Source organism: Gavia stellata, chromosome 1, assembly GCF_030936135.1.
Source record: "Gavia stellata isolate bGavSte3 chromosome 1, bGavSte3.hap2, whole genome shotgun sequence".
Taxonomy (NCBI): Eukaryota; Metazoa; Chordata; class Aves; order Gaviiformes; family Gaviidae; genus Gavia; species Gavia stellata.
Genome location: NC_082594.1, coordinates 117,732,577 through 117,760,041, shown reverse-complemented (window position 1 = coordinate 117,760,041; position 27,465 = coordinate 117,732,577). Strand labels below are relative to the sequence as shown.

The window sequence follows — 27,465 nt, the reverse complement described above, 5'->3', positions numbered from 1 at the left end:
CCTACAGAATTAATTACCTAACTCCCAATAACGCTAATGGGGTTGATCTGCTCCATTGGCTTTTAAAAATTTTAATGGCATGCGCTGTATGTGTATACTACTTCCCAAACTTCCTTGGCTTGTTAGCTGGAAATGGACAGCCTCTCTTTTCCTCCACAGGCAGAAAAAACATTTTCAAACTGGCTTACAGAAAGCTGCCTGTTCCCCTGATGCTGACCCTTCTACTGCCACTACTCCAAACCCCTTTCTACTGATTCTTTTCCGTACAACTAAATACTGTAGAAATCGTCAGTAATCATAAAGGGAAAGCAAGGTGCCCATGAGCCAGCATCTCTAGTAAGATGTAGTCCATGCTATAAAAAGTTTGAGTCCCTCTGCTGAAGTCACCAAAGATGTTTAAACAGTGTATAAATTATTTTCTTTTAAATAGCCATTTATAGACACTTATGAGGTTAAAATGAGGGAAATTTTCAAGGGAATATGAGTAAGAATATGCCAGCATATAGTATAAAAAGATGTGCTGAATTTTAGAAAGGAAAACCAACAACAACGGTTGATGAAAAAACATGAGGTTAAAAAATCGATTACTGTTAAAATATATTTCCATTCCATATATGTGAAATAATATAATGCCAGTTGAGTGAAATCTATTTGTGTGTATGTTTCTTTAAATATCCTACATGACTATCTCTTACTTTTCTTTCCTGCAAGAAAGTACATCTGTCTTCCAGAAAGGTTTAGCATATTATCTGATTTTTCATACCTATGTAATTAAACTGGAATAAAAAATGCCAAGTCATGACACTGAAGATATGGGAAAAAAAATTAAAAAGATCAGTCTCAAAATCATTTTAAGTTTTCACACCTGTTCTACTTTGTTCCTGTCCAAAATTTTGACCTATGTCTAAGCATCTGAGCAGTTTGACTAGTAGGTAACTACACATGTGTCTAACAATGTAGTTACTGCGCCACACTCAGAAACTCCTGACTCTGTAAACAGTTACATATTTGTGCAGCTTAATTCATATAAGGAGGCTGATTAGAAATGGGACTATTTACATGAGTAGAGTTAGGCATAAAGGACTTGCAAATCCAAGTCCCTATAAAATATTTGTAAGGCAGCATGAGATAACATGTTTTGTCATTTTTTTTAACTTCAGTACCACATATGGTTTCCTTGAGGAGTTCAGTATATCCATTGATATTATCACAAAACCTCCTGTGCATATTGTTCTTGATATGTGAGGAGATACTGCTGACTTTTTTATTCATTTGTGAAATACTACATGTCTTGGGGAATACTTCTCTAAGGTGCACATCAGCAAGCTGATTACAAATTTGTGAATAAATCATAATGTTATACTAATACTTCTCGTTATTCACAATTTAGTGAAGAACTGCTAAGCAGCAGCATGTATGTTAAGTGGTAGATAAGCCAAAACCCTGGGAGTGAAAATTCACAAATCAAAGAGAAATCTACATCTCTGTATTCTGAACTGTGTGATGCCTGGGGCCTTGGTTGTATGGAAAGTAACCTTGCATCTGGAATCTGGAAAATCAAATTGGGGGGAAGTCTGCATTGGAATCCAAATATTCATCTCTGGTTGTGAATGATGAAAAAGTGCCCATTGAAACAGTCTAGGTAGTATTTTCATAGTATCATTGTCACATAATGCTCTGAGGCTCCTCTACAGCACTGATAGGAAAAAAATCTGTTTGCTGGTTTTCCAGGGTCCAGCCTGTGACAAAAATACACGTACAATTGTCATCATTTAGATTAGAACCTCCAGTAGACACAATTCTGTAACTGAAAGACTACTTGTTGTTCTTGTTGCATACTGGCTTTTTTGAGAGGAAGCTAAATAAACAGTGAAGAGTAGAGCTATCCAGTTAAGACTGGCTTACAAACTGAATTTTCAGTTTTCTCTTATTCAGACTGACCTCTACTTGAGAATAATTAAGAGGCAAAAAGGAAAAGCAAAACAGGATTATTTTTTTAAGAAGCTGAATGCTCTGAGCTGTATAACCTATCATCACAGTCCCTTTATGTACAACAGGATTAGCCGTAAAAGACAAAGTGCAGCCAATGTTTCAAATCTGTAGAGTATTTTAGTTACTAAATGCCAAATTCACACGTTCCATTTTTGTCTTGGGAAGGTTCTGCTCTAAAACACCCAGTATTTCCAAATCCTGCTGAAAGATTTTAATAAACTTCTTGATGGAGTAATTCCTGTGACAACAATGTATCTGTGAAGAATTAAATGTTTTGGTGTCAACAGGCACAGTCTTGCTGTGACCAAAATTCAAGAGAGTTTGTTACTGACTTCAGTGGCAGTGGGATGAAGCCCTATGTTATACATACTGTATGTAGGATTCAGATCTCCAAACAGATTCTCCTTTCCTGCATCCCACTACTGTCATGGTTGATTTGCTGTTAGAGAACCAGCACTTACTAGGACACATGCTGTCTTGTCATTCAAATGTATCGCTAAAACTTTTTGTTAGTTTTCTCTGGTGAGAGTTTCACGTTGAGATGTAGGTTAGTCTTTCAGGGCATGATCCAAAGTCAGTTAAACCCATAAGAAGATGTCAATAGACTGAAACATGGCCTCAATTAATAGGGGAGAAGAGAGTGCAGTGAGCATAAAAGACAAGGCTACTACCTCAGGGATGTGATGAAATAGATTATGGTTACCTTCAACATGGCAGAGCTGCAAGGTACAAAAGGTGGTTGCTGCACTGTTGTTTCATCTGGAATGGGCTACCATGTCTGAGTTTGGAATAAGTATTTAAAATGACCTACACATCTAATAGAATATCTAACAGAAATGGTTTCGGGTTTTTTTCCCCCTAGAAAATTCCCCAAACTCCTGGATTTAAATTCAGGATAAAACCACCATCCCCATCAAACAAACAGAACCTACAAAACAATAGGATTTGTCTTTCTTCTTTCCTAAACATATACCATTATGCAATATGATCTCCCCTTCATAATAGAAGTTCTAGCTGATCATTTGCCTCTTTGAACAAGCTATTTCATATTCCTAGCGCACTGCAGTATAAGTTTTGAGATTTGCCAGTTAATGAAAGGCACAGTAGCAAATAAAATAACTAACGCCCTCCCAGTGGTTTTGTTTATTGGACTCTTTCGCTAATTCCCTATCTCAAGAAAACCATCCTACTCTAAGATTCCTAACACATAAATGCATAAGCATTTTAAAGCTTATGGCCATGATTCCCTACCTGCTTCTCCCCAAGAAACACTTAGCTTTGAATTGGCAGCGTAACATTTTTAATACTATTTCTTTTGCAGCAATTTCTTCTCCCAACTTCTCTGCATAAATTAGAGAGGGCTGTTTCAGATTAAAAGTGGGAAAAGTTATTTCTTGGTTAACTCTGGTGAAGGAACGGGATTCAGTCAGTACTTCAGTATATGTTGCTCTTACCTAGAGCCTTGCCTCTGCTTCTGTTGAGGCCAATGTCAAAATTCTCTGATGGTGTCAGTTACGTCACGCACGATGATGCTGTGACTGAAAACCCAGAGACTAACAAAAAGGGCTTGTTCTTGTTCGCTGCAGTATAACTCCTATTGACTTCGGTAACAACGACAGGTACTCTGCACTTCTCAGGATTGCATCTGCAGTTTAACAAGGCAAAAAAAAAATCTTTAAAAGATCATGTGAAACCCTATTTACTGAAAGGCAATAGTTTATCTTCTAGCAAAGCAACCTTCATTGATCAAGTTGGAATTAATTGTTTTAATTTTGTCATCAGTTTTTTTTTAAAAACAAACCTCTGGCTTACAGCAAAAATACACGAAAAATATTTGACTGCCTTCCAAAAATTAGTTTTGATTTACTCTTGGAAAATAACGTGGTTGGTATGTTTTCTCAGGATAGCCTCTATCTATTTCTGTGTGTTGGTTTTAAACGTATCTGAATTAAAAGGGGTTTTAATCTCTGTCTCTTCTGTGAAATTAGATTGTACACAACTAAATATGACTGCTTTTCATAGTTTGCTGTTCTAGCATAGCCATAAAATGTATCAATGTATGTGTATATATGAATAACTATTTGATGACAGACACTTTAGATTATATATTTAAGCAGCCATGTCAAAACTTTAAAGGTAGATGGCTTCAAAAGTAATGGTATAATCATAATACTCGCAAACTATTTTACAAACAAACCGTGGCCTCAGCACAGATCTCATATCCTTATCAGTAGTCTGAAACCCACCTTTTCTTTAAAGACCCCAGATAACATTTGTTTTGCCATTGCTTCTTTTCCTCTTACCAAGATGTATTTGAATAATGACAACTACCTGTGACCCAGTCTTCACCACTCATCTCACAGAAAAGCAGGCTTGGTACTGTACCTCTAAGTTATATCTTCATCAGTCTGAACTTGTGTAGCATTGCACACAGCAAGCACGATCCGCTCATTCTGAGAGACTGACCATTTCACAGCTGGTATCGTGGTTTCCCCCTGGGACTGCTTCACTGTTCAGAACGACTTTTCTTCACGTGATATATCTCCCATACATGTTCCCACTGCATTTTCCTTTCTGCCTTTTCGCCAGTTTATAACAGTATTGTAGGAATAGCCATGAAATAAAAAGCTGTAAAAATACTGATTTGCAGTCCCAAGGGGAATTTACATTAGAAGTGAAGTTGTTATTATTTACTGAAAAGTGGTGTTATCTTCTTTGTTTTATTATTATTCTATTCCTATGATAATATGATGTTCCATGTAAATTTTCATGTGCTGGCATGCCTACAAGTTAATAGTGTAATAGAATGCTCAGCTCGCAACATTAGGGTGTTTTTAAGGTGAATTGCATTACATATGCCATCTCTTTGCAGAAAGAATATGGGGTTTGGCAAAGCTACCTGCTGAGCAACATAATAAGATTTTTGTACAAAGTACAAGTTACTGATTATTATTGTATTTTATTTTTCTATGATTTCCTAAGAGGCATTATCAGGTCTTACAGATGGGGTAAGCCTGTTTATTAAGATATTTATTAGCAAATAAAAGTTACAGTACTGGTGGTTATTTTTGAGTTAATGGTGTTTGTTTTGCCTTAAGTTACTAATATAATGACACACAGTGAAGACTGTCATACATGATCATGCAAAAAAAACCCAGCTGCTTAACACAGGGTGGTGTACAAATAAAGATGGACCGGCAATATGTTCTAACACTTGAGATGCTTCAGGGTGTTGTTGGTTTTTTTCAGCTAAAGAATGCTTAATCATAGTGGCCTCTTCTGTGCTTGCCACTGAGCATTTATTCTCTGATAAACACCTTATCAAAATGCACATACAGTTAACAACATCAGGAAAAAACTGTACACATTAAAAGTTCCAAACAACAGCACCCTTTCCTTCTTGAGAAACACTGGGAATCTGAATTTTAAATAGATTTTAATGCGCTATTAAGATTCCACAGTACCATTCATCGTCCTTGCGGTGGTTCACTGAGCCATGCAACTCCTTCTCTAGTGTTTTTCAAAACTCTCACCGAAAAATGCAGTTTTAAAACTGATCGTATTATGTAGATAATGCCAGGGCAATACACAGTGATTCACAAAGAAGTGAGTGCTATATACAATAATCAGATCCTACCTCAAAAAGTTAAAAATTATAATTAGCCTCTCATTTCATAACATCATAGGCACGCAATACAGAACTGAACAGATGCATGTGTAGATTAATAGGAAATGAATGTCAGATGTCCACAGTCCATTACATCCTGTGTATTTTACATGGGAAGAGCTTTCTCACTAAGGACTGTCAGGTTTAACATAGTGTATAGAATGAAGAATGACTATTTCATTTTAGATCTGGTTACAGAAATGCCTTTGCCATTCTTTTTTCTTTGTTGAGTTTAGAACTAGTTCTTAGATATGGACTGATTTCAATATAAAAAGTAGGAGATGACACCTTCCTCTAACACACACTTACCCCACAACGTGATTAGCTTTTAGAAAGTGCTTCAACCCAGAATTTCACTGTGAGATTTATGCTACTTGCTTTTCCTTTAATGGCTCGTAATGTCACTATCAGGGAATCTCATCTTTTAGCCAGAACCTTTCTGGGTATAGGGAAATCATGAAATCATGATTGCAATTTACCTCAAACCTTCAATAATAATGAAAGCAACAATAAGAATTAGAAAGCCTAACAATAGATAAAATGTTTGTAGTATTTTTAATCTTTGAAGTTTAATGCGAAGCGCATTAGAACTGGGAACTTCTGACTTAAGATTTTTAGCAAAAAGAACCGTCCGCAACATTCTCAAACAGCTGTTTCCACTGCTCTCACTCCTCTCCCCAGGGCGGAAGTTGAGACAGCAGACTGAAAGCTGTGTTCAGCATATGTGAAACTAGATTGGAGTTTTTCAAAATGAGGGGTGGAGCTCCGTAAAGGAAAATCACTTCTTCAAGCCAAGGAGCCGTACAGACCGTCTTTTGGGAAGCGGAGGCAGAACCGTGCACTCCATCCCTCGCTCACTGCTTATCTTTGTTCAAAAGTGAAGGATGAAACCAAAAATACGCTTAAAATCTGGAATTACAGAAATATCAGACTGTAGTAAGGGGAGCGTAAGGGACTGAGTGGCTCCAGCTAGTTGGCTTGCACTGCCAGGCGGTGAGGGAGGAGTACGGGACAGCAGGCTGAGCTCCTGCCTCCACTTCTGCTTGACCATGCGGGGTCTCATTAGGGCCTGCAGCGTAGGGCACTGGGCTGAACACGGGGAGTGGTGCAAGAACCATCTTTCACATCCCATGAATACCTCAACAGCAGTGAGAGAGAGGAAAACTCATGCTACTGTTCCAGTTAAAAACAGGAGGAGTCTTTTTACCTGCATTTGGAAGTGTGGCAGCGCAGGAAGCCACAGCACTCGCTTTCACAGAACTGAGAACCATTTCGGCAGCTGAATGTAAGTATGTGGTAAAAAAGAGACTGGGTTTTAGGTTATATGTGCTCCTGTTTGGAGCTCATTTAAAGTGATTTAAGTAATTTTAAGTTTGTGCAGCAGACCTAGAACCAGTCTGACTGGACTGTGCTACACGGCAAAACATTACCAAAGCGTCTTTCTAGACACCGTGCCTAGCCTAAACAAGGTGCTTCCTTCCCAACCCCCAGTTGCTGTAATTACCTATGTAGATTTAAGATTTTCCCTGAGCATTGTACTCTACCAAACCGCCCGCTGAAGAGCAGGAGTTGCTGTGAACACCTTTCATGGCGTTTTTTATTAGGCTTTTCTTCCTACATTAACTGCAATTCCCAAGAGAATTGATCTGAGCACCCTTGTTGCAGCTGTGCAAGGAAGAGGAGCAGGGGTCGGAAAAATATTATACAGGAGTGGGATACGGAGGATGAAATGGATGCGGTTCGTACGTGGGATCAGCGTGCGACGCCTGCCCGGGGTAGGTGACAGGCGCCCGGGCACAGCAACACGCGAAGCTGCCGGAGATGATGACGCTCCCGAGGTGGGGCCCGCCTGCCCCGGCGGCAGCCCCGGGCACAGGCCCGGCCCGGCCCTCAGTCCCCTGACGCCCGCCAGCGGCCCTTGGGCCGGCGCGGAGGGCGTGGCCTCGCGTGGTGCACCGCCCCAATGGGCGGCCTCGCGAGTTGGCCGGAAGGGGCGGGGCTGCTGCGGGCGGGCGCGGGAGGCGGGGCGCGGCCTCGCCGGGGAAGGGATTGGCGGGGGCGGGGCGACGGTTTCCTCGGCAACGGCGCAGGCGGCGGCGGCTGGTGGCGGCCGGGCCCGGGCGACATCTCGCGGGCCCAGGTCTGTGCTGCGGCGGGGAGCGCGGGAGCCGGAGCTGCGGGGCGCCGCCTGGGCGCCGGCGGTCCTGGCCTCCTGTGGGGGAGCGTGGGCGGGGAGTCCTGCCGCACCGGCACGGAGCTGCTCCTCGTCCCGGGGCCCTCCGTCCCGCCCTGGGCAGGGAACTCGCTCGCTGCCTCTTGCCGCGGCGCCCGGGGGCCGCTCTGCCGGGGGCGGCTCGGTGCCTCGGGGCAGGAGCGCCCGCTGCGAGAGGTGCTGCTGAAGGGGGGCTCGGCGGCGAGAAGGGAAGCCCCGTCCTGGCAGCGACCAGGGTCCCGGCCGCCCCGGGGCTTCCCGGCTCCGGCCCCAGGCGCTGCTGGGGCGCGCTGGGCCCTGGCTCCTCGCCCGCTCACCCCGAGCGCGGTGGGGGTCGGGGGTCCCGCAAAAAAAGAGAAAGAAACTAGCTAGAGTTTTAAATGATACTAATCTGAAAGGGCCTCCTGAGGGCGGCCTGGGCAGCCTTGGTACCTCAGCGTTTACATTTGACTAATCCACGTGAATTAAATGGACTCGTGGTGTCGTTTCGCTTGGAAGGGACATCCGCAGGCCGTCTGCGCCGACCGCCTCCTCCACAACTCACCCCCAGGCTGTGCACAGCACTCTGGGGGTTGTCGGTTTCGGCTTAGCGTGCTGGTAATTGGAGTGGCGGCTTGCGACGTCTTGCTTCGCAGCCAGCGGAGAGGGGTGGCAGTGCCCGCCCGGGCATCTCTCGGGGGTGTCCGCAGCGCTGTGCGAGGCTGGCTCTGCTTCCAGCGGCTCTGAACGCTCTACAGGACTGGTTTGTCTTCGGGAGTTTCGCAGCCTGGTTAGTCACGGCAAGTGTGAGTCACTGATGCCTCAGACAGGCTTACAGTTCCTGATAAAGGTTTGTGGAGTTTGGTAACAAGTTCCTGGACCAGACTCTTATCTTAAATAGCTTTAGGACATGTCTAACACGCTGTATAGCATTGTAGCTAAATAGCAGCTGGCAAAAAAAGGAGCCCGTGCCAGCTGTAACTGCTGTAACTCTTCACAGCTGAGAAAAAGACTGGGAGAAAAGGGGCAGGGCAGGAAGCGAAGAGTACATTTTTCCCGTTGTATTCTTAAATGATGATTTTTGCCAACTTATGAAAAACTGCTAGAAAAAAATAGCTGTAATTAAAATGTTGCTAGGAACTGTTGTCAAAGAATGTGTATTTAGGCTTTTGGGGTTTAAAAGTGAAACCCTAGAAGGATCTTTTAAGTGCTTGCATTTTCTCCTTTTCCATTTTAAGAGTACCCGCAAAGTCTTTTTTTGGACCTTATCGTCTAGAATATATAGATAAGGCTCTTGACTGGACTAGAAAGTAATGTGTTTCGGAGCAGGGTTTTGTCAGGTTAATTTGATAATAAACAGGAAGCCTTAATCTGCTTTCAGAGTTGTATGTATATTAAAAAAGGAGTAGAGCATAAAACAGAGGGAGTTAAAAGAAAAATCATTATTTTTTTTCTTTGAGGGAATTGTTATAACTAATGTTGGACTTGTTTAATCTGGTGGCAACTGTGTGTAGCTGTTACACACATAGCCACTCTGTAGATCACTACTGGTCTTGAACCAAAATGCACTAGATAAAGCTTTAAAAAGGATCTGTATTAAAAAAGAAAAAAGCCATACTGTAAACAAAGGTGATGCCTTACATGACTTCATTAAATTCAAAGATTTTAAAATTATTTCTATTAAAATGCAGTTAATCATCACTTTGTAATCAGTTAGTGATCATGTCATTGACGGGTTTTCTTCTTCCTCCTCCTGCCATGATTTTCTGGGGTAATTCAGATTGCGATCTGAGTTGTCCAGTGCTGTGGTTTTTTTCTTCATTAAGAGAAGCCTTCATCACTCCTCTGGCATTAATTAAATGCTTTATTATTGAATGCATCACAAATATTTTAGCTGCCTGATTGCTGAAATTACTCTTAGTGGAATTCATTCAGGATAGACAAGGGTTATCCTCTTTGCAAAGTATGTTCAGCAAGGTACCACCGGTGAACATGTGATGTGCGCTCCTTCAGATATGCTACTGACAGGTAACTTCAGTCAGTGTCTGGTCAGGAGGAGGAGTTTGGCATCTACCTGATGTGTGGGTGAGTGTTATGGTGTCTGGCTTCATGTCTGTTGGATCTATTATAATCAGTTTCTATTTGTGTGTGAATGAGTTCCTAATTTATACATGTTAATATCAGCAAAGCCTGTTACAATTAGAGTTTGAATTGAATTGACAGAGGGTACTTTATTTACTTCAGGGTTCAGTAAATTACATAGCAAGTGCTGAAGAAGGGAAATACTGTATTGCTTTGTCATCTAAATTATGACAACTGATTGGACTATTCACAATTTGAAGTAAAATGTAATGGTCTTCCTTTTTTTCCAGTTTGGTAGAAGGTAAAGTGGCGTTGCAGTCGTACTCCTATTTGGACTGGTCAGAATGATGGCAATATTGCTACCCAGTGAATCAAGGACATCGCGTAATATAGACAGGGCTATAAATGGCCAATCTACTTTTCTATCAGGCTTCTTCGCTATAATCAGCTTACGCTCCATTTGCTTAGTATACCAAGCAAACCTGCTGTGACAGTGTTTGTATAGTGTCTTATTCACACTGTCCTTTTAAAAGTTTAAGGACTGCTTAGCCACATGCCCACCTACTGTGCTAGTGCTCCTGTACATGTAACGGTTTTCCAACAGCTATTTCCTTCTCTGATTTTCTGAACAACAGGTGATCCCTGCGTATTTGAGCCAGAGTTATGGGATTGTTTGACAAGTTAGCGGGATGGCTTGGGCTGAAGAAAAAGGAGGTTCACGTTTTGTGCCTTGGCTTGGACAATAGTGGCAAAACAACAATCATAAATAAACTTAAACCTTCAAATGTAAGTAGCCTACTTAGCTCACTGTTGATGTTTTTACTGCAGAGTTGATGTTTGTTTAAACTGGTTTTGTGTGCTGTTATACTAAATGGGACCATGGAAAAGATGTGAAGAGCTTTTTGATTTGGTGCAGTGGAACAAATATAATTTAAGTGTTTCCAACTAACTAAAACTAAATGTAAGCATCCATGTGCATATTATGAAAACATTTCCTAAAAAACACTGTTAATACGGCATGCTTTTTCTAAGATTATCCAATAAGGAAGGGTGTATGATGGCTGAAATCAGGATCTGAAACAGTTTTCTTAAATCACTTAAATAATTGCTACAGGATTGCAGTTACGATGATGTGACAAACATCTGGGATTAATACAGTTGTATAACAACTTGTACTTGTCTACATTTATCATGTTTATTTTAATCTCTTCCTGAAAAATAAGTATATAATAAATAATAAAATAGTAAATAATGTGAAGATGCGCACTTAATGGTGACTTCAGCATTTTTAAAGCAGAATAGCCTTCAAAATATGTAGCATTTATACTTGCAGTTCATTCATCCAGTGAAAAGAGTTTCAGACCACTAAGAGCGTATAGTATTCTAAGCAAAATTTAAAGTAGGATTACCGTGTTTCTAGGTATGTTTATGGAATTGAAATAGATGAATTTTGGTAGGCTTGTTGAAAGCTAGAGGCTTGTGCATCGTGGTTATATGCATCTGGGAAACCCTGATTTCTGCTGTTTACATCAGCACACAGCTTTTGTTTTATAATTTCCATTGATCTTTTCCTGAAGAGTACCACCAGACACTGTTTAAAAAAATGTAACATGGTAAAGAGTTAGCTACTCTTCCATTCCTGGCAATTATTCTTCCACTGAAAATTAAATAGATTTATAAACAAAGACTAAAAACTGCTTACTCTCTGCGTCCAGTCATTTGGGGGAAATGCTACAATTTGTACCAGGCAAATTATATATTTATGTAATTTTTGAGACCTTTATTGTGGCAAGGGTTTTTTGTCATGCCTTAAGTAGTAAAGGATTCCTAACTAGACCTGAACGCAGACTTCAAGATTTATCACAATAATAGGTATTAGAGAAGGTCCCAAGGGAATTACACAAGTAGAATAAATAGCATTTGTTTGCTTTACTGTAAATCGTGAATGAGAATTTACTTCTGAATGTTTTAATGTGATGCTTTAGCTTTGCATAAAACTTGTGTAAGCCCTATCCTTGCAAGACATGACAAATTCTCTAAAGTGCAACAAATATCATTAGATCAGACTTGATGAAATTGTTTATTTTTAGTAAGTTCAATGGACAGATGATTTTGAGCTCTGGATCAACCTAGTCTTCTTAGGAAGAACTGCTACTTTGCCCTAGGAGCAATATATTAGGTGTCTGGCAAATACAAGTGTTTCTCCATCTGTTTGCAGTTGTTTCTTCTGGGCCTGATAAATACATTTGAAATAACTGTTAAAGAAATAACACCTCTTCTACTCTGCACAGTTTTTCACTTGGTGACAGGAACTGTTGACTAAACTGTTTACAATGGTGGAATGCCACTTTCATAATGAAGCTGCAGGTGAGCAAGCTAAGCTTGCTTCATTTGTATGCGATGAGTCAACTGCTTATAGTGTTTTTAATAAGGGGCTCTAGAAAGTCTGTAAAAGGATTGCAGGTCACTTTCTCAGGCAGCTCTGTAATCTAAGACCTTTCTCCCTGCTCAATATTGATGCTTCTTAGAGGAGCTATTCTGTCGTACCAACTTAACTGATAAGTTCCTTGGCTCGCTCAGCGGTAAACCTGGTTATCAGACAGATCTATTAATAATGCTTTATGTTTTCGCCATTCCTCTGTAGTAAATGGTATTTCTTCCAATGGTCTGGTAGTTTAAATAGAACTGTGTTTAGGCCATTTTGTAATGTCTGCTGTATAATTCCCAATGTCCAATAGACTCCTCCAGCTTGGGAGTATGGTCAATCTAATATCTTCATAGAGGTATACCCTCTTTTATCTAAGAGGCTTGGGGTATTGTGCAGACTTGTTTGGATTGACATTGTGATTTCCAAAGTGCACATATATTGTGAACTTTGACCTCAATCATAATCTCCAAGCTGTTATTTTCCATGTTAACCTATCTCCTATTTATTTCATAGGTAATATCCACATATATGTGTACACACAGACTAATGTAAAGGGTGGAATGTCACTCTTGAGGCTAAAATGTCTTCAATGCTCTTGTCCAATAGCATTCACTGGATTTCCTAGAAAATACAAAACCTTGATTTTTGAATTACTGTACTTTTCTGGGAACTTTTTTAGTATGAAGTATCTGGATTTGTAGAAAGTTCTTGTATTGCACAGTTTGGGGAAAAATAGATCTGTAATGTATTCATGTTTAAATATATTTCAATATTTACATTTTCTAACTTGATTGTAATATTTGTACTTTCTTTCCTTTAAAGGCTCAAACTCAGGACATCGTTCCAACAATAGGATTCAGTATAGAGAAATTCAAGACATCGAGGTAGTAGTTTATTTCATTTTCTCCATTTAGCAGTAGTAATTAATATACAATAGTTGGACTTAACTACCTCTTTCAGTGAGATGTGAGTGAGTATAATGTGTGGTGGTATAATGACGTGACATGCAGTTTGTTGAAATGTAGTAGTACCCAGGAGTCCTACTTATGATCCAGGACTGACAGTGTTAAAATATGTTGTATGTTTTGTGCTGCTATAAAACTATGTGTGTGTGTTTTTAAAAAAAAAAAAAAAAAATAGTGTGTGTAAGCATCTGATTTCTGTCTGTTACAAATTTCAGAATAGGGCACTGTTACAGACTTGAGGAGAGACAGTTGCTTAGATGGTAACCTATATTCCATTAAGCACTCTCGCTGGAGGGACTCTGAAGAGTTTGCAGTCTAATCTCATTAAATGAAAAATGGTGGCTACAGTATTAGCGATGTAAAGATGACAGGTGCAAAGGTCAGGAAAAGGAAGAAGAAATCATTAGTTGAATGAAGGTTAAGATTTAGAAAAGGAATGTCGTGAGACAAAGATACTTCAAGGAGGTAACATTAGATATTATTTTATTATTCTGTAACCTTCATAGTGTATTTTTAATGGGTGTATTTTTAATGGCTGCTTCAAACCAAGCAGCATGCCTCATTGGATAAGAGATCTGCAAGAAAATCGTTTATTCCTTGAGCTGATGTGTGGGACTGATAGGTTTCATATTTTCATAGGAGGCTCAACAACTGTATTCTGTCTCGGTAAAGCACATAGACAGGTTTGGGGATTGGCTGTGTGAGGATGAAAATAGATTTATATTGCTTTCCTTTATTCTGATCTAGTAGTAGGAGAGATGACTTGCAAATATACCATGTAGCATGATTAAAAAACAAACAAACAAAAAAACCAAAACCCCAAACAAACCCACAACCGACCCCAAAACCTCATTAATATTACAATCAATACATTGTTTGGGGGTTGCTAATAACTTTATACATGGCAGAGCAGCTAGTCTAGAATCGGATGATGTCTGTGGAAAGGATGTTTGGAGAGCTTCCTTTTCTAAACCTCATTTTGGTGTGGCCTCCACTTGGGGAGCTATTTGGGACTACCCAAAACAGGAAAGCCTAATGTTGAGTTCATGTTGCCTCTGTAGACATTTCAGGAGTGGATTAGACTTTTTTGTAATGTTCTTTAAGTTGCCTTGCAGTATTTAGTGTTTGGGTGAAATCTCGAAGTTGCAAAGACTACTCTTTGTAGCTTGGTCACCTGAGGTAATCTGTTATTACCAGAATGTGATTTTTTTTTTTTTTTTTTTTTTCTCTGAAGGTGGAATTCTTTTTTTTTTTTTTTTTAAAAAAAAGCCTTTTATATTGCTTACAGAAGCCTTTGGATGTTACTGGTGCCTGTCTAGGGACAGAATTTAAGACAGGCTGTAGATTTTAAGTCATGGCTCATCTGAATTTCATTTACTCAACATTATAACCAATATTCAATACTAACTTGATAAAAAGAGAGGCTGAATGGGAGTTTATTTTTGTATTTGATGTAACTTTATATAATTGGTTTAGTTCTTCTATTCAGAGAATAAACAAACATGTTTTCCATTGTGAAATATTTCAATAATAAGATCGCAAAACTGGGTAGGATAGTTTGAAGGCAGATAGAGTGCCAGAGTTCCTTTGGGAATCCTTCTCAGTTGATCAGGCTTTTTTCTGTCAGGATAGCAAGGAATATAGTTTGAGTTTGGATTTTGTTCTTTGTTTCTGTGCCTCATACACTTCTTTTCTTTGCAGTTTGTCTTTCACAGTGTTTGATATGTCAGGTCAAGGGAGATACAGAAACCTCTGGGAACATTACTACAAGTAAGCCTATCATTTATTTTAAAGCATTGCTGTTCATATTAGCTGTTGTATATTTTATTTAAACAGAAGTATAATAATATCTAGTGGTTAGAAATGATTCAGGGAAGACTTACACCTGGTGTTCGACAGAAGGTCATTCTGGATAAATATAACTTTCCTTTCTGTTCTAAAAAATGAAAATTTTTGTATGCTGTTAATCAGCATGCTTTTGGGGACATCTTGTTGACTCAAAGATTGGGGTAGCGTACTAGAGATGGGATTTCAATGTTGAAACCTGAAAACCAATCCTGTAAGAAAGCATCAAGATGAGTTACGTTTCCTATTTTTCTGTTCTTCTGTAGGTAAGTTACTTAAGATCCTGGCTGATGGCTAAGATTTTTAGAGATGAGGGAAATGAACCTCAGAGAATGAGGCATATGTAACTAAGATCTTGACTGGGTATTCTTAGACGTTGTTTATTAAGCAGGATATTCACTGTACTTTATAACACTATGGTATTGCCCTATTGGTAATAGACACCATTTGCTGTTTTTCTAGCTTCTAATGTAACTTGAATCTTCATTTATGTTGTCTCATTGTTATTCTGTAATACCTGATGCTGATCTAAATAAGGTGAACAGTAGTAAGCCGCACAGAAATAGCTTGGAGAAATAGAATGGAGAAATTATGAAGATTATAATATTAATTAAATATTAATATTTAATGTAATAGAGCTTAAAGTATTCTCTAATTGAGTATTAACACTTCATCTCCTTTATGTGCAAAACATGTGTTAGCAATTTGAAAACGTGTTGTGTCAGTAGGAGATCTTCATTGTTCAAGAGTGTAAGATGTATGTCTCCCAAATCTTTCGGATTTCAATAACTGAGGCCCTTAGGCTGCTCTCAAAATGCTAGCTAAGTGCTTCATAAGCAAATAATATTTCTGTCTGCTGTATTTAATGCAGTAACTTGTGTGACATAAACAGCTTTTTTCATCTTAGCAGTAAGGGAGTTTCTTAGATAATGCTGACACTGAAATGTGCACTTGCATCCACCTCTGTTCCTGATCCAGTGCAGTAGTCACATATTTAAGATTAGCTTCTAAGAATAATATAAAAGTAATAATGTGCTGTTCAGTTTATAAAATTAAGCAAGATTTAATTTTGCAAGAATTGCAAAATGGCAATCAAATCTGATCAAGTGTCTAAGTAGTTGCTTTGGAGTACTTGAAGCTTGCCCTTTTCTTCTCTTTGGTTTGAAACAATCTTCTAGGATGTCCTCAAAGTAAAATTGTCTTAAATATATTTAAAACTCATGTTGTGTCTCTGTTACTGTTACTTGTTTGTGAAGTTACTTTTTGGTAGTAAATACATGCTAGGACTCTGATTTCTCTAGAAAAATACTGTATGCTCATAAAAATCACTTAGGCATTTTCGGCTAATATGCAAAAGCTTTATTTCCTGTTAAAGTTCTTCTGCACTCCAGAAGAGAATGGGCCTTCTCATACAATCTTAGACTAGTCAAGTTATTTCCGTTTTTCAGTAGGTCTAGGGCTGTTTCTTATCAAAATACGAAGGTAGATGGTGCTGCGGAGTGAAGAATGTATCTGTAATGGACTCTCAGAGCAATGTAAAGTGAAGGAGAAGTGAATATTACATTAAAATGTTAATTAAAAAAACTTTTTGTGGGTGTTTATAACTGTTCATCTGAATTGGTCAGACTTCATTTTTCTTTCAAATAAGTTTCAATAAATGGAACATCAAGTCATAAAATATCAGTAATATCCTGAAATAATGAGTTGAATAGTTGTATGTATGTTGTGACTGTGGTCATATTGCCAGCAAAATGTCTTAATGATTTGAAATAGTTGAAAGTTTTTACCTGTTATTCAAAACAAAAGAACCTGTTTCTGCAGACTTCTGTAAAAGTTTAATTAATCTGCATATGTCTAGTTGTTAAACAGCTGTGGACACACAGTTTTTTCTAAAAAGGTAATTGACTTTTCTCTAAATAAACTTGTTTTAGTGTAGGAAATTTCCACAAAAACCTGTCTTGATTTTCTTTGTCTGTCTGACCCTACTGTCGGAATAGCAGTTGGTTACATTTTTCAGAGTACATTTTTTTTCAGCCTCAATAGTGAAATCAAGCTTTTCCGAAGGGTCTGTGTAGACTGAACCTTGTATGGGTCGTGCAGCTAACAACCTCATGTCTCCAAAAAAATTATGCAGGTTACCAAAAGATTGAATTTCAGAAATAAGACTGGATTCAAATGTTAATGGTAAATAACAATAAAAATATGAGGGGAAAAAAAATCAGGTTGGTTTGCTTTTTTTTTGGTGTTTCTTCTGAAGCCTTTTCTTAATCAGTTTAAGAGAACCTATAATTTGCCTCTTTGCTCTTTTTATGTTATGCAGAGAAGGCCAAGCCATTATTTTTGTCATTGATAGCAGTGACAAATTAAGAATGGTTGTGGCCAAAGAAGAACTTGACACCCTTCTGAATCATCCAGGTGAGGAGACTTTTTTCCCCTTCTGTCTCCATATTTGTTATGTTGTTTTAAAAGCCCTTATCTGACACATTCTGCATTTTGAGAACTTTGCAAATACTTTAGTCATTCATGAATACTACAACAATAATAGTCTTTAAGAAGTTTGAGGTGTTTTTTTAATACCTATTCACATTTACAAACTGATCGTTCTTCAGTTGATTACACTGAGTTGGATTGGTCTCTTATTAATCAATATAGATCAAAAGTTGCATTGTTTTGAGAAAGAATAGACTTTGACCCTTTGGAAGCTGGAGAGCTTGTATGAAATGACGAACACATACAAAAATATCTCCCTGTCTGGATTTTTCCATGAAGACAGCTAATTCCTTTAATGTAACTTTTAATTTATTTTTTTAATTTTCATTATTTTTTTTTTTATTATTATGCTTTAGCCAGAAATAAGGAGGAGTAATTATACCAGTCAGTTTCAATTGCCTATAAAAGGATACATGGGATGGAAGAGGATATGAGAGGATTCATGATTGGGGCTTGGTTTTAGGGGTTTTGTTTGTTTCGGTTATTTACATGAGGCTACACTTTTTTTAATTAAGTTTTGAGATCGGTCAATTCTTTGCTTCTTTGCCCTTCCGTACAGCCGACATTACTGGAATGATTTTGTAAGAAATACGCAATTTTGACTTTCAGCTCTTCAGGTAGTTGCTCTGACTAACCAGATTATAAAACTGTGTGCAGGAAATCTAAAAGTGTAATAATCCTGTAATTTCTTATTTATTAAGCTGGTAGAGCCTTAACTTGTGGGGTTACCGTGCTGAAAGTAAGGAAGGAGAAGCTGATTTGCATTTGTAACCAAGAGAAGTAGTATGCGATAGGGGCAATTATGTTACTATGATTTTATTTTCCATGCAGACTGCATGTAATACATTAGTTCATCAACAAAGATGCTGTAGCTGAGTGTGTGTGAGCCGACTGGCACTCTTCATTCCATGTTCAAGGGTATAAGCCCCTTAATGCGGACACTGAAAAGACAGTCTTGCAAAGGTCAGACGGGAGGGGAGGTGAACCAAAGGCTGCAAGTGGATTACATAGAGGCCAGGGAACTTTGTACCAAAGCAGGTATTAACCACAGTGGTAAAAGGCAATTCTGTTGGTAAAATGGAAACCACATAGGACCAAGGGTGGGAGGTAAAGACTGCTGTAATAAGTTACTGGTTTATTAGAAGGCAAAAATGTTAAGTGAAAATGTTCAGACTGAGGAGATGCAAGCTTAGGTGGGGCTTTTCATTTAGGCATTAATAGGCTATTAATGCTGATCTAGCAGATCAGCGCTGTTCAGTTGTTGATGTGCTTGTGTCTTCTAGTTCTGAAAGATCACGGCTATGGCCACCTAGTACATTCCCTAGAACCAGGAAAGGGCAGTTCTGTGTTTCTGCCTTGGAGCAGCTCAGCTCAAACACAGCAACAGTGTTCCTGTTTCATCGTTTCGGATTTTGATAGGTCACATCTAAGAGAACCAAAGAGACTAAAAAATTCTTCTAGTAGTAATGTTTGATAAAAGCAGCTGTTAACTGAATCAATCTAGAACTGGTTTACTATATCAATATTTTTATTTGTATTACTGTTCTGCTCTTCTTCCTGCATACCCTGCTTTCTCCCCATCTGTGCTTCTGCCTCTGTCAACCCCCCCAAGTGGTTTAAATTTACATGTTTACTTAAGGTTTAAATGGATGGAGGGTGACAACCTTAAATCAATTCCTGTCTCTGAAATTCTTAACAATCCTTCAGTAAAACAGTTCCCTCTCTTTTTGCCAGACTTTGCCTGAGGTTGTCAGGGAAAAAAGGTTGTCAGGTTGAAAAGGGAATGTGTAACATGAAGCATTAATAAGGTTAGAAGTTGTACTAGCTGGGAGTGCTTTGTGAATCAGAACTATAAATTATTTTTTACTTACATAAGTGGACAATGCACTCTACAAATAATGGCTTGTTTAATAATCGCTGTTATCATTTCTTTTTTAATCAAACTTCACTTTTCAGCATTTTGCAAGATGGTAGTCTGCAGATTACTTGTTTTAGTATTGACTCTTGGGTCACTTGACCTCCAGCACATGCTTCTAAAATAAAATGAAATTCCTGTAAATTTGAAATTCTTTGTGTAAAATTACACATCACACATATCTAGTGTCTGGAATTTTTTTAATGTGTTAACTCATAACTACTTGCAACTAGAAAATGTTAGCTTTCCATTAATAACTGTAAAAAGCACGGGGGGAAATACTGCATAGTAGAAAACAATGTCATCAGGTAGAAAGTAATGTAAATTTCTGCAACCACCACTTTATTTAGCAAACATCTTTAAGTGTACATTTATGAGTCTGTGTGGGTAGGTTGTGCCCCTTTTTAATTGCTTTAAACAACCACTGAAAATGCCTTGATTAACTTGGCTATTTGCATATGTGATGTCAGCTGGTTTCTGTGGTTTTAAGTTATCCACAACCTGCAACCTGTGGGTACTAGGGTTCATTTAATTAAACTATAGATTAATTTAGAAGTTTCAATCAGGAGGCACAAAAATTGTTCAACTATGGAATCAAACCAGAGATTTAATGATACTCTGTGCTTGTATTTTGAGGCCTTTGATCTGTGTTAGAGGATATCAGAGGAAAAAATAGCTCCAGATAGGGTAAATAGTTGTGAAAATTGTCAACGTTTTGGTCAGCACTCATGATCTCTGAGTATGTGTAGACAGTGTTATCTACACGGATTTTGTGGGAAGGTTCAGTAGGGGATTTGAAAAGAACATAATTAGGAAGGTTCAGATCACTTCAGCATTGACAATTTGTTGGGTTTTTTGTTTTGTTTTTTTTTTTTCTTCCCCTCCCACCCCCAGCAGGGGCAGCTGGCTTATGTTTGAAGTTTTTAAAGAAATCCTTAGCTTGTTTCCTGTGTGAAATACCTTTTCTTTTTACTATTTTAAAAAGAACCTGTATAGCAATTTTAATTGGGGGGTGGGGGGGTGTTAAGTTTTTTGTCATCAAGAATTGAATGATAGACTCAACTCTCAATTTTTCTCCAATGCTGTAATTCATCCTTTGTTTAAACAATGTGAAAAATTCTCACAGTTAGTCTTAGTGCTGGTAATTTTTTGGCAGTTTTACATCTGTCAGGTTGAAGAGGGTATACTTTGTTTCCTTCCAATGACTCTAGTCTTTTGTGGTAATAAGCAAGGCTTATGCTTTTAAATGTGTAAATATGCCAGAAATTGCCCGTGTGCTTGGTTTGGTCTGTAGTTCTCACTGCTAGCTGAGAAGAGCTTCTGGAAAAGAAGTCCTTGTTCAAGTGAAGGTAGGGTAAGGGATTGCTAAAGGATAACTTAGACTACCCTTATGCAACTATTGTTTTGAGGTTATGAATGAACACAAATAATTTTTCTGGCCATTTTACACATCCAGTCCTCACTAAGCAGAGATGTGTAGTATTTGTACGCAGTTGTTTGATGTCCTGTTCCTCAGCTTCACCAGAAATCTATACCTAAAGCTTTAAATGTATGTATAAGGCAGGGAGAGAGGGGGTGGAAGATCCCAAAGTCTGCCAGAAAGTTTGTGAGCATTCTTGAAGCATGCGTCAGAGGCCATGTGACCCAACAGTGTGCATCTTGGTAGGGTTCAACCTTCAGAGAATTGCAGTTACAGGTGAGCAAAATATCTTCCTTAATTGTTTGTAGCTTATTACTTGTAGAGATTAATAAGTGTTGCATAATGTCATGATAGTTCTATTTCTGCTCGTGCCTAGATATTAAGCACCGTCGACTGCCCATTCTCTTCTTTGCTAACAAGATGGACCTCAGGGATGCAATATCATCTGTGAAAGTATCTCAGTTACTGTCATTAGAAAACATCAAAGACAAGCCCTGGCATATCTGGTAAATTTTCCTTTTTCTACTTTTTTTATTGGTATTACTTTGTACATTCATAATAACTGAGTGGCATAATAGAGCTAAAATATATAACATATATTAAATCAACCAGATAATAAGCTGTGCTGCCACATGTGGAAACAGTAGTAATATTAGAATACTTGCTAGGAAACTTGTTTTAAAAGCACAATGCGTTCATGTAGACTATGTCTTGAAAATTTTAACAATAGAACTGTTACCCAAATAATGACATGGAGGTCTTATAGTGTTCCTACCAGAAGAATAGCAGCTATTATTTTTTGCTGGGAAATTGAGTAGAATTGTTATCAGAGTGCTGCTGCTCATTTGTCTTGCAGGTTTCAGAATATCAACGGTAAAGCCTTTAGACTTGTTTTTTTCCGCTCTGCAGATGCTTTAGTAAACTACTGTTGAAAGGCCATTTAGTAAACTGTTCTTGTGTGAATTCAGAGGGACACCGTACTCTTTGTACCATGTAATGTTTGATGGGTTTTTTAGTTGTGGGAGTTAGGGCCTTCTCTTTCTGAAGGATGTTAGCTTTCATATAAATAGAAGAATTTTGTGCCAGTGTTCACAAGGAAAAAAACTCTCCTTTTCTCAAGTGTTCTACAGAAGTTAGATTTTTGTCTTATTAAAGTCCTCAGATACTATAGATAAAAGTGAAATCAGCAGCTGAATGCTGCTGAAAACTACAATTTTCATTTTAGGCCCTTTACTATTAAACTTGATTACCTGGGCATTGTTTTGGGCTCACTGCTTTTTGTCTCGGAAATTACACTGATGAATTCCCAAGCTCCTTGGAAGATAATTTTACAGCTAACCAGAGTAACATCCAGATTCACTGCTGTGCCAGTTTTCATAAGCTGCAAAATGAGGGGCCTTTAAACAGTTATATCCCTGTGATTCAAAAGGTAGATGTACGCTGTCCTCAGTGTAGCTTAATATGTATTAACAGACAGTCCTAGGGTTCCGGTTACAATGAAGTGTGTATACACTATACTTTCTTCCTCCAGTACTCCAACATCCTCACTGTGTGTAGGAACTGCATGGGAGGAGGAAAGGTGCTGCTTCATTGCTGCTGTTGTAGGTAGTAAACATCTTTCAAAGCATGGGCTGAGGAGGGAGTTCTCTAAGAGGTGCTGCAGAACAATGTGGCTGCCTTGTGTGGGAGCTCTTCCAGAACCCCTCATGTTCTAGGAATGATGCCTTTGCGTTGAAACTGGAATTAAAATAGATCACATCTTGAAATGGTGTTTCCATATTGGGAAGGTTACTCTAGAATACATCACTTGAGAAGCAGCCTTCTCCATGTGAAGAAAACATAAGTAAACTGTACTTCATGCTACTTTGCAATTCTGTAAATTACAAGTATAGTGATGATTCCATTAAAATTGGTATTTTTACAATGGTTTTGTAATTTGATTTGTTTCTTTCAGTGCCAGTGATGCTCTTAAAGGAGAAGGATTACAAGAAGGTGTGGATTGGCTACAAGGTATATCATGTGTAATTCTCTTGCTCTATTTTCATTCTGTTAAACTTTCTCATTTTGTAAGGTTTTTTCTTTATTTCCTTTGTTTTCTTTCTGTCCACTTCTGCTGTCAGATCAAATTACACAGTGAGTACTGATGCTCCGTCTCATATTTGCCTTTCATTTACCTCCTTAATGTACACAAAAGATCACGACAGTTTCTCTCACAAAAGTGTGTCCTATGAAATATTAATGCATACTCTTGCAAGCACTGTAACATTTTCTTGTAAACAATACTAATACCAGGTGCTCCTGCACTTAAATTTATTATTGTGGTAGTTCAGTTCGTTCTTTGGTTTATTCTTACTGTCCTGTCCCAGTTTTACATAACTTGATGTTATATATCAGAAATGGTGAATAAGCAGGCTAGAAAAATAAGCAAAGTACACAGACAAATACACTAATTCTGATTATTCAAATTCATCTCTTTAACCTAGAGCCAAAACAAGAACAGCTTACATTATAACGATAGCATATGCAGACACTCATGACTGTACAGAAAATACCAGATCCAGCTTAGATGATGCACACATGTTCTTAATTACAAACTTGGTATAGCTGCTGTATATCCTTCTGTTGTACGCTGGTAAGGATCTGGTCGCTTTTTTCCCCTCCCGTGCATGCTAAATATATAGAACAGTGAAGTGTGGTATTGCTTTGGTAGACTCGTTGTAGTATTAGCTCCCTAGCTTACATTGCTTCCATTGGGAGTGTAATCGGTAGGGCAGTGTAACGGAACCTGCAAGAGGGTGTCCCTGTCCTGGCGTGCTGTGTGCCGTGGCAGCCGCTGGATGTCAGCAGCGCTCCGGAGTCAGTGCCGTGAACGCCTTTCCTTCACAATGCAGCTAAACCATGCCCAGCATTGTACCTGATTTAACATACCTCCACTTCTCTATGCCTGTCACACTGGCCTTTCTACTTAGAATCCTTACTGCTAATTAGAAAGAGATGGTTTATTTTACTGTGTTGTTACAGAACATAAAAACCTTTGGTCATGTTTTCAGAGGAAGGGATACTAGCCAAAATAGTTTTTACAAAGAGATTTACCGCCCGACAGAACAGTGATGCATCCTCCACCGTCTAAAAGAGTTCTGTAGTGGAGAGCCATCATCTCACTACGGAGTTTGCTGTATCCTGTTACCATAGAGGCAGATTCCAAATCCTGTACTTTTTCCTAATTTCAGGCATAGTTCTGATTTTGTAATATTTTCCTGTGATATTCAGGGTCCCTTCTTATCTTTAAGGAACCTTCTCAGTTGCAATCCAAATTTGAGGCTTTGCATGTAGCTTCAAGCTATTTAAAAGGATCTCAAATGCTTGTCTAAATATTTTCTGACAAAATATTTTAAGTTGTATACGTAGATTTTTTTTTTAAGCACAGTAAGCAGGTGCTTCTGCTGTCGCTCACTTACATAGCTCTTCATAGTTATTCACTTCTCATGGATTGTTAAACTTCTTATTTTCCTGAGCTGAAATTCTTCATGAATGGGCTTTATCTAAAAGAATTTCCTTTAACTCCCTGGCTCAGTGTCCCCAAAAGCTTAAGAGGGGTTGGATTTAAACTGTATTGTTGCTTAAGCACATGCAGTTTGGCAGTTATACTTTTAATGGATGAAGACTTTGATATTTCAAGAACAATTTTTTACTACGGTTCTCCTCCTCATTCCTAGAGCACTAGATGGAAATATTTGGAACAACTCTTTAAGTTATAGTGGTCCCTAAATCACAACCAGTGGATGCCATAAAATTCAGTGGAGGAAATGACACCTGGTTAATGAATGCATAGTTCTCCTTGTCAACAGCCTTGCTTTTCTTAGTTACCTTTTGCAGACCCATTAGATAGTTCACAGATTTGGGGCGGCAGGGGCAGAAGGTTTTGCCTTTTTTCCCTAGTGAAGGCTGAGTTTGCATATTTCCCTATTTTGTAACGGGTTTACTAGTGCAACAACACATCATCAGTAGGCTAAAACTAACCTGTCTTACAACAGTCTAAACCCAGCTCATGTTCCCTATTAGTGGGGGAAATTGTGCTGACTTCCACATTTTTCTAATGGGGATGCAGTACATTTATGTTAAGGAAGTGCTTAAAGTGAATTGAGAAGTGGCAATCAGGCAGCTGTATGGAGAAGCGTGGCTACCGAGAGCAAAGAAGTTTTCATGTGAGTTACTCAAAAACAAACTTTAAATCCTTTGCTGTTGGGCAGTTATTTCATGTTCAGTTATGTGGAAGCTGAAATGTGTACAAGGAATTGAAATGTGTCCTTCATAAAGTAAACTTCCAGGCCTTATTCTCATCAAAGTTACAATTTTTATCTCTTTGGGCTTATAAGGTATTATGTGGAAGAGTCTTCCTGTTTAATTAGCAACATTTGGGGGAAACAACTTGGCTGTGGAGGAATTTCAGAAGTGGATGAGAGAGCAAGTTGAAAACAATTCTAACTGCATTGTTCCCTCATTCTTGTAACTACACCAAAATATCTATTGGTGTGGTTCTGTAACCTGGACAATACTGGGTTATGTTTTCAAAAAGCAAAATATAGCAAGAATTCATCTTATATTAAGACTAGCTGTTTTTTTTATTAACAGATCAGATCCAAGCAATGAAGACATGAGAGAGAAATAAAAGATGTATGGCGATATTTACAAACTTTGTCAGTAGGTGTACAAGTTCCTTGGAAAGAAGAATGATTTAAAGAAAATGAACAGTTCAGCTAAGATATACCGTGTTGACTTGTTTCCTCTTAGTATCTCTTCCAGGAAAACTGAATGTAGACAACATAGCACCTCAGGTATGCACATTGATGAATTAAATTGAATCTTGTGACTGGAGAGCATATTTTAAAAAAAATATTTGTGTTAACAATAAACACCTGCATTCATTTGAGTTTTAGGTAATAATTAGCCATCAGGAAATCCCCCTTTGTTTTTTTGGGGGGGCCACCTTTTCACCAAATAGGAATATTTATTTTCCTGAGAGAGAATAATCAGCACTTCCTGAAATACAGCTGCATGAGATACCTGTTGATTTGAGATGCCCATTTTTAGGTATTTCTGCAATATTTTTATTGTAAAGTTTGATGTTGGGTTTTTAGTAACCATCTACAATAGGCTTCTAGAGGAATATTTTGATTTAAGATACAAGGATTCAAATATTCAGTGTATTTGTTATAGATGATTGCAGATGTTTTTAAGGAACTGCTTTTAAGGAAATGTTATGAATTGTTTTTGTGATATGGTTGTATTTGCATTCCCATCAATAAAACTTCAAATATACAACATGCCATGGTTTGTTTTTTTAACTTAAATATGTTCATTGATGGTCTTTACATCTTAGAGTTTTTCGTGTTTCTGTTAGTTTTGTTTGGAATTTGTTTGTCCATTTTCCAATGGAAATAGCACTGTATACTGTAATAAAATGGTAGCTCTTTTGCCAAGTTTTTTTTTTAATTGCATATATTTGTTACACTTTCTAATAAACTACACTACTCTTCCAGATATTTAAGGAGCATATGTTATATTTTGGAAACACAGTTAAGGGACAGTTCACTAGTTTACTAGATCATTAAGATGAAATGTGTTTTATACTTCTGTTGTGTATAAAAGCTGTTTCACTTTCAAGAATAATTTTTAATAAACTTTCTGGCTTCAAAGATGTACCATTGGTAACAAATTAAGCTAATGCTAAGAACCTTATTTTTGTCATGCCACCTCTTCCCCGTTAATCCCGCCTCCCTTGTCCAAGAAACAAGCAGACTGGCGCTGGGAATGCTGAAGACTGTTTCACTGAGTGATTAGCTGATTCCTGTGGCGTAATATGTAGGTCTTGCAAAAGTTTCCCTCCCCCCTTATTAGCATATAAAGCATACAAATATTCTGTAAGTGTGCCTTCTAGGGCTCACTTAATAGAGGAATATTTGGAGCAAAGGGACCTGCCTGAAATGGTAGAACAGTTTCATGTGCTTTCAGTTATTATTGTACAGTTAAAATTAACTTCCCTGCTTTGCTAGAGGGAACTAAGTCTTACTGTAAAAAAATCTTTCTTACAGGGTGCTATAATTCTGACAGTGAAGTTTGTCATGACAGTATTTATCTTTTATGTCTCTTTCTGTGATACCTTTGGCCTTCTGTCAACTCTGAATCTAAATATCTATACAAAATCAAATACAAAGAAGGAAAAATCATACATAATTCTGAGACGTTTTTATAAATCTGAATTGTGTGGCAGATAATTTTCTGGTTTACTTTGCATTGGATAATATGATAATAAAATAATACTTATTGGAAACATCTTTTGCTGAGTGTAAGTATTTTATAATTATTTTTGTTCACTTATATGGCTTATTTAAATGAAACATTTAATTTTAAGTTAGCATTAATTTTTTTCTACCAAAGAAAATTCAAGTTCTTACATAAAATCTAGCTGC

The 27,465-nt window shown here is 38.2% G+C and overlaps 1 protein-coding gene across 2 annotated transcripts; it reads left to right on the top strand.

Moving 5' to 3' along the window:
• The first annotated feature begins 7,769 nt into the window (after positions 1-7,769).
• On the top strand, positions 7,770-26,319 carry ARL6 (ADP ribosylation factor like GTPase 6). 2 transcript variants are annotated; one of them, XM_009813249.2, is made up of 9 exons: positions 8,541-8,700; positions 10,568-10,718; positions 13,183-13,244; positions 15,027-15,095; positions 17,491-17,585; positions 21,372-21,501; positions 22,950-23,005; positions 23,116-23,128; positions 25,628-26,319. In XM_009813249.2, exons 2-9 carry the CDS (start codon positions 10,596-10,598, stop codon positions 25,662-25,664), a joined length of 585 nt encoding a protein of 194 aa, XP_009811551.1. In that variant the 5' UTR covers positions 8,541-8,700; positions 10,568-10,595; the 3' UTR covers positions 25,665-26,319. The 2 variants fall into 2 exon arrangements, with proteins under 2 accessions (XP_059674320.1, XP_009811551.1); XM_059818337.1 differs by lacking the exons at positions 8,541-8,700; positions 23,116-23,128 and adding an exon at positions 7,770-7,799.
• The last annotated feature ends 1,146 nt before the right edge of the window (positions 26,320-27,465 follow it).

Coding starts and splice junctions, on each gene's coding strand:
- ARL6 (XM_009813249.2), top strand. CDS start 10,596: ATGGGATTGTTTGACAAGTTAGCGGGATGGCTTGGGCTGAAGAAAAAG. Junction 10,719..13,182: donor ATAAACTTAAACCTTCAAAT/GTAAGTAGCCTA, acceptor TTTCCTTTAAAG/GCTCAAACTCAGGACATCGT. Junction 21,502..22,949: donor GACAAGCCCTGGCATATCTG/GTAAATTTTCCT, acceptor TGTTTCTTTCAG/TGCCAGTGATGCTCTTAAAG.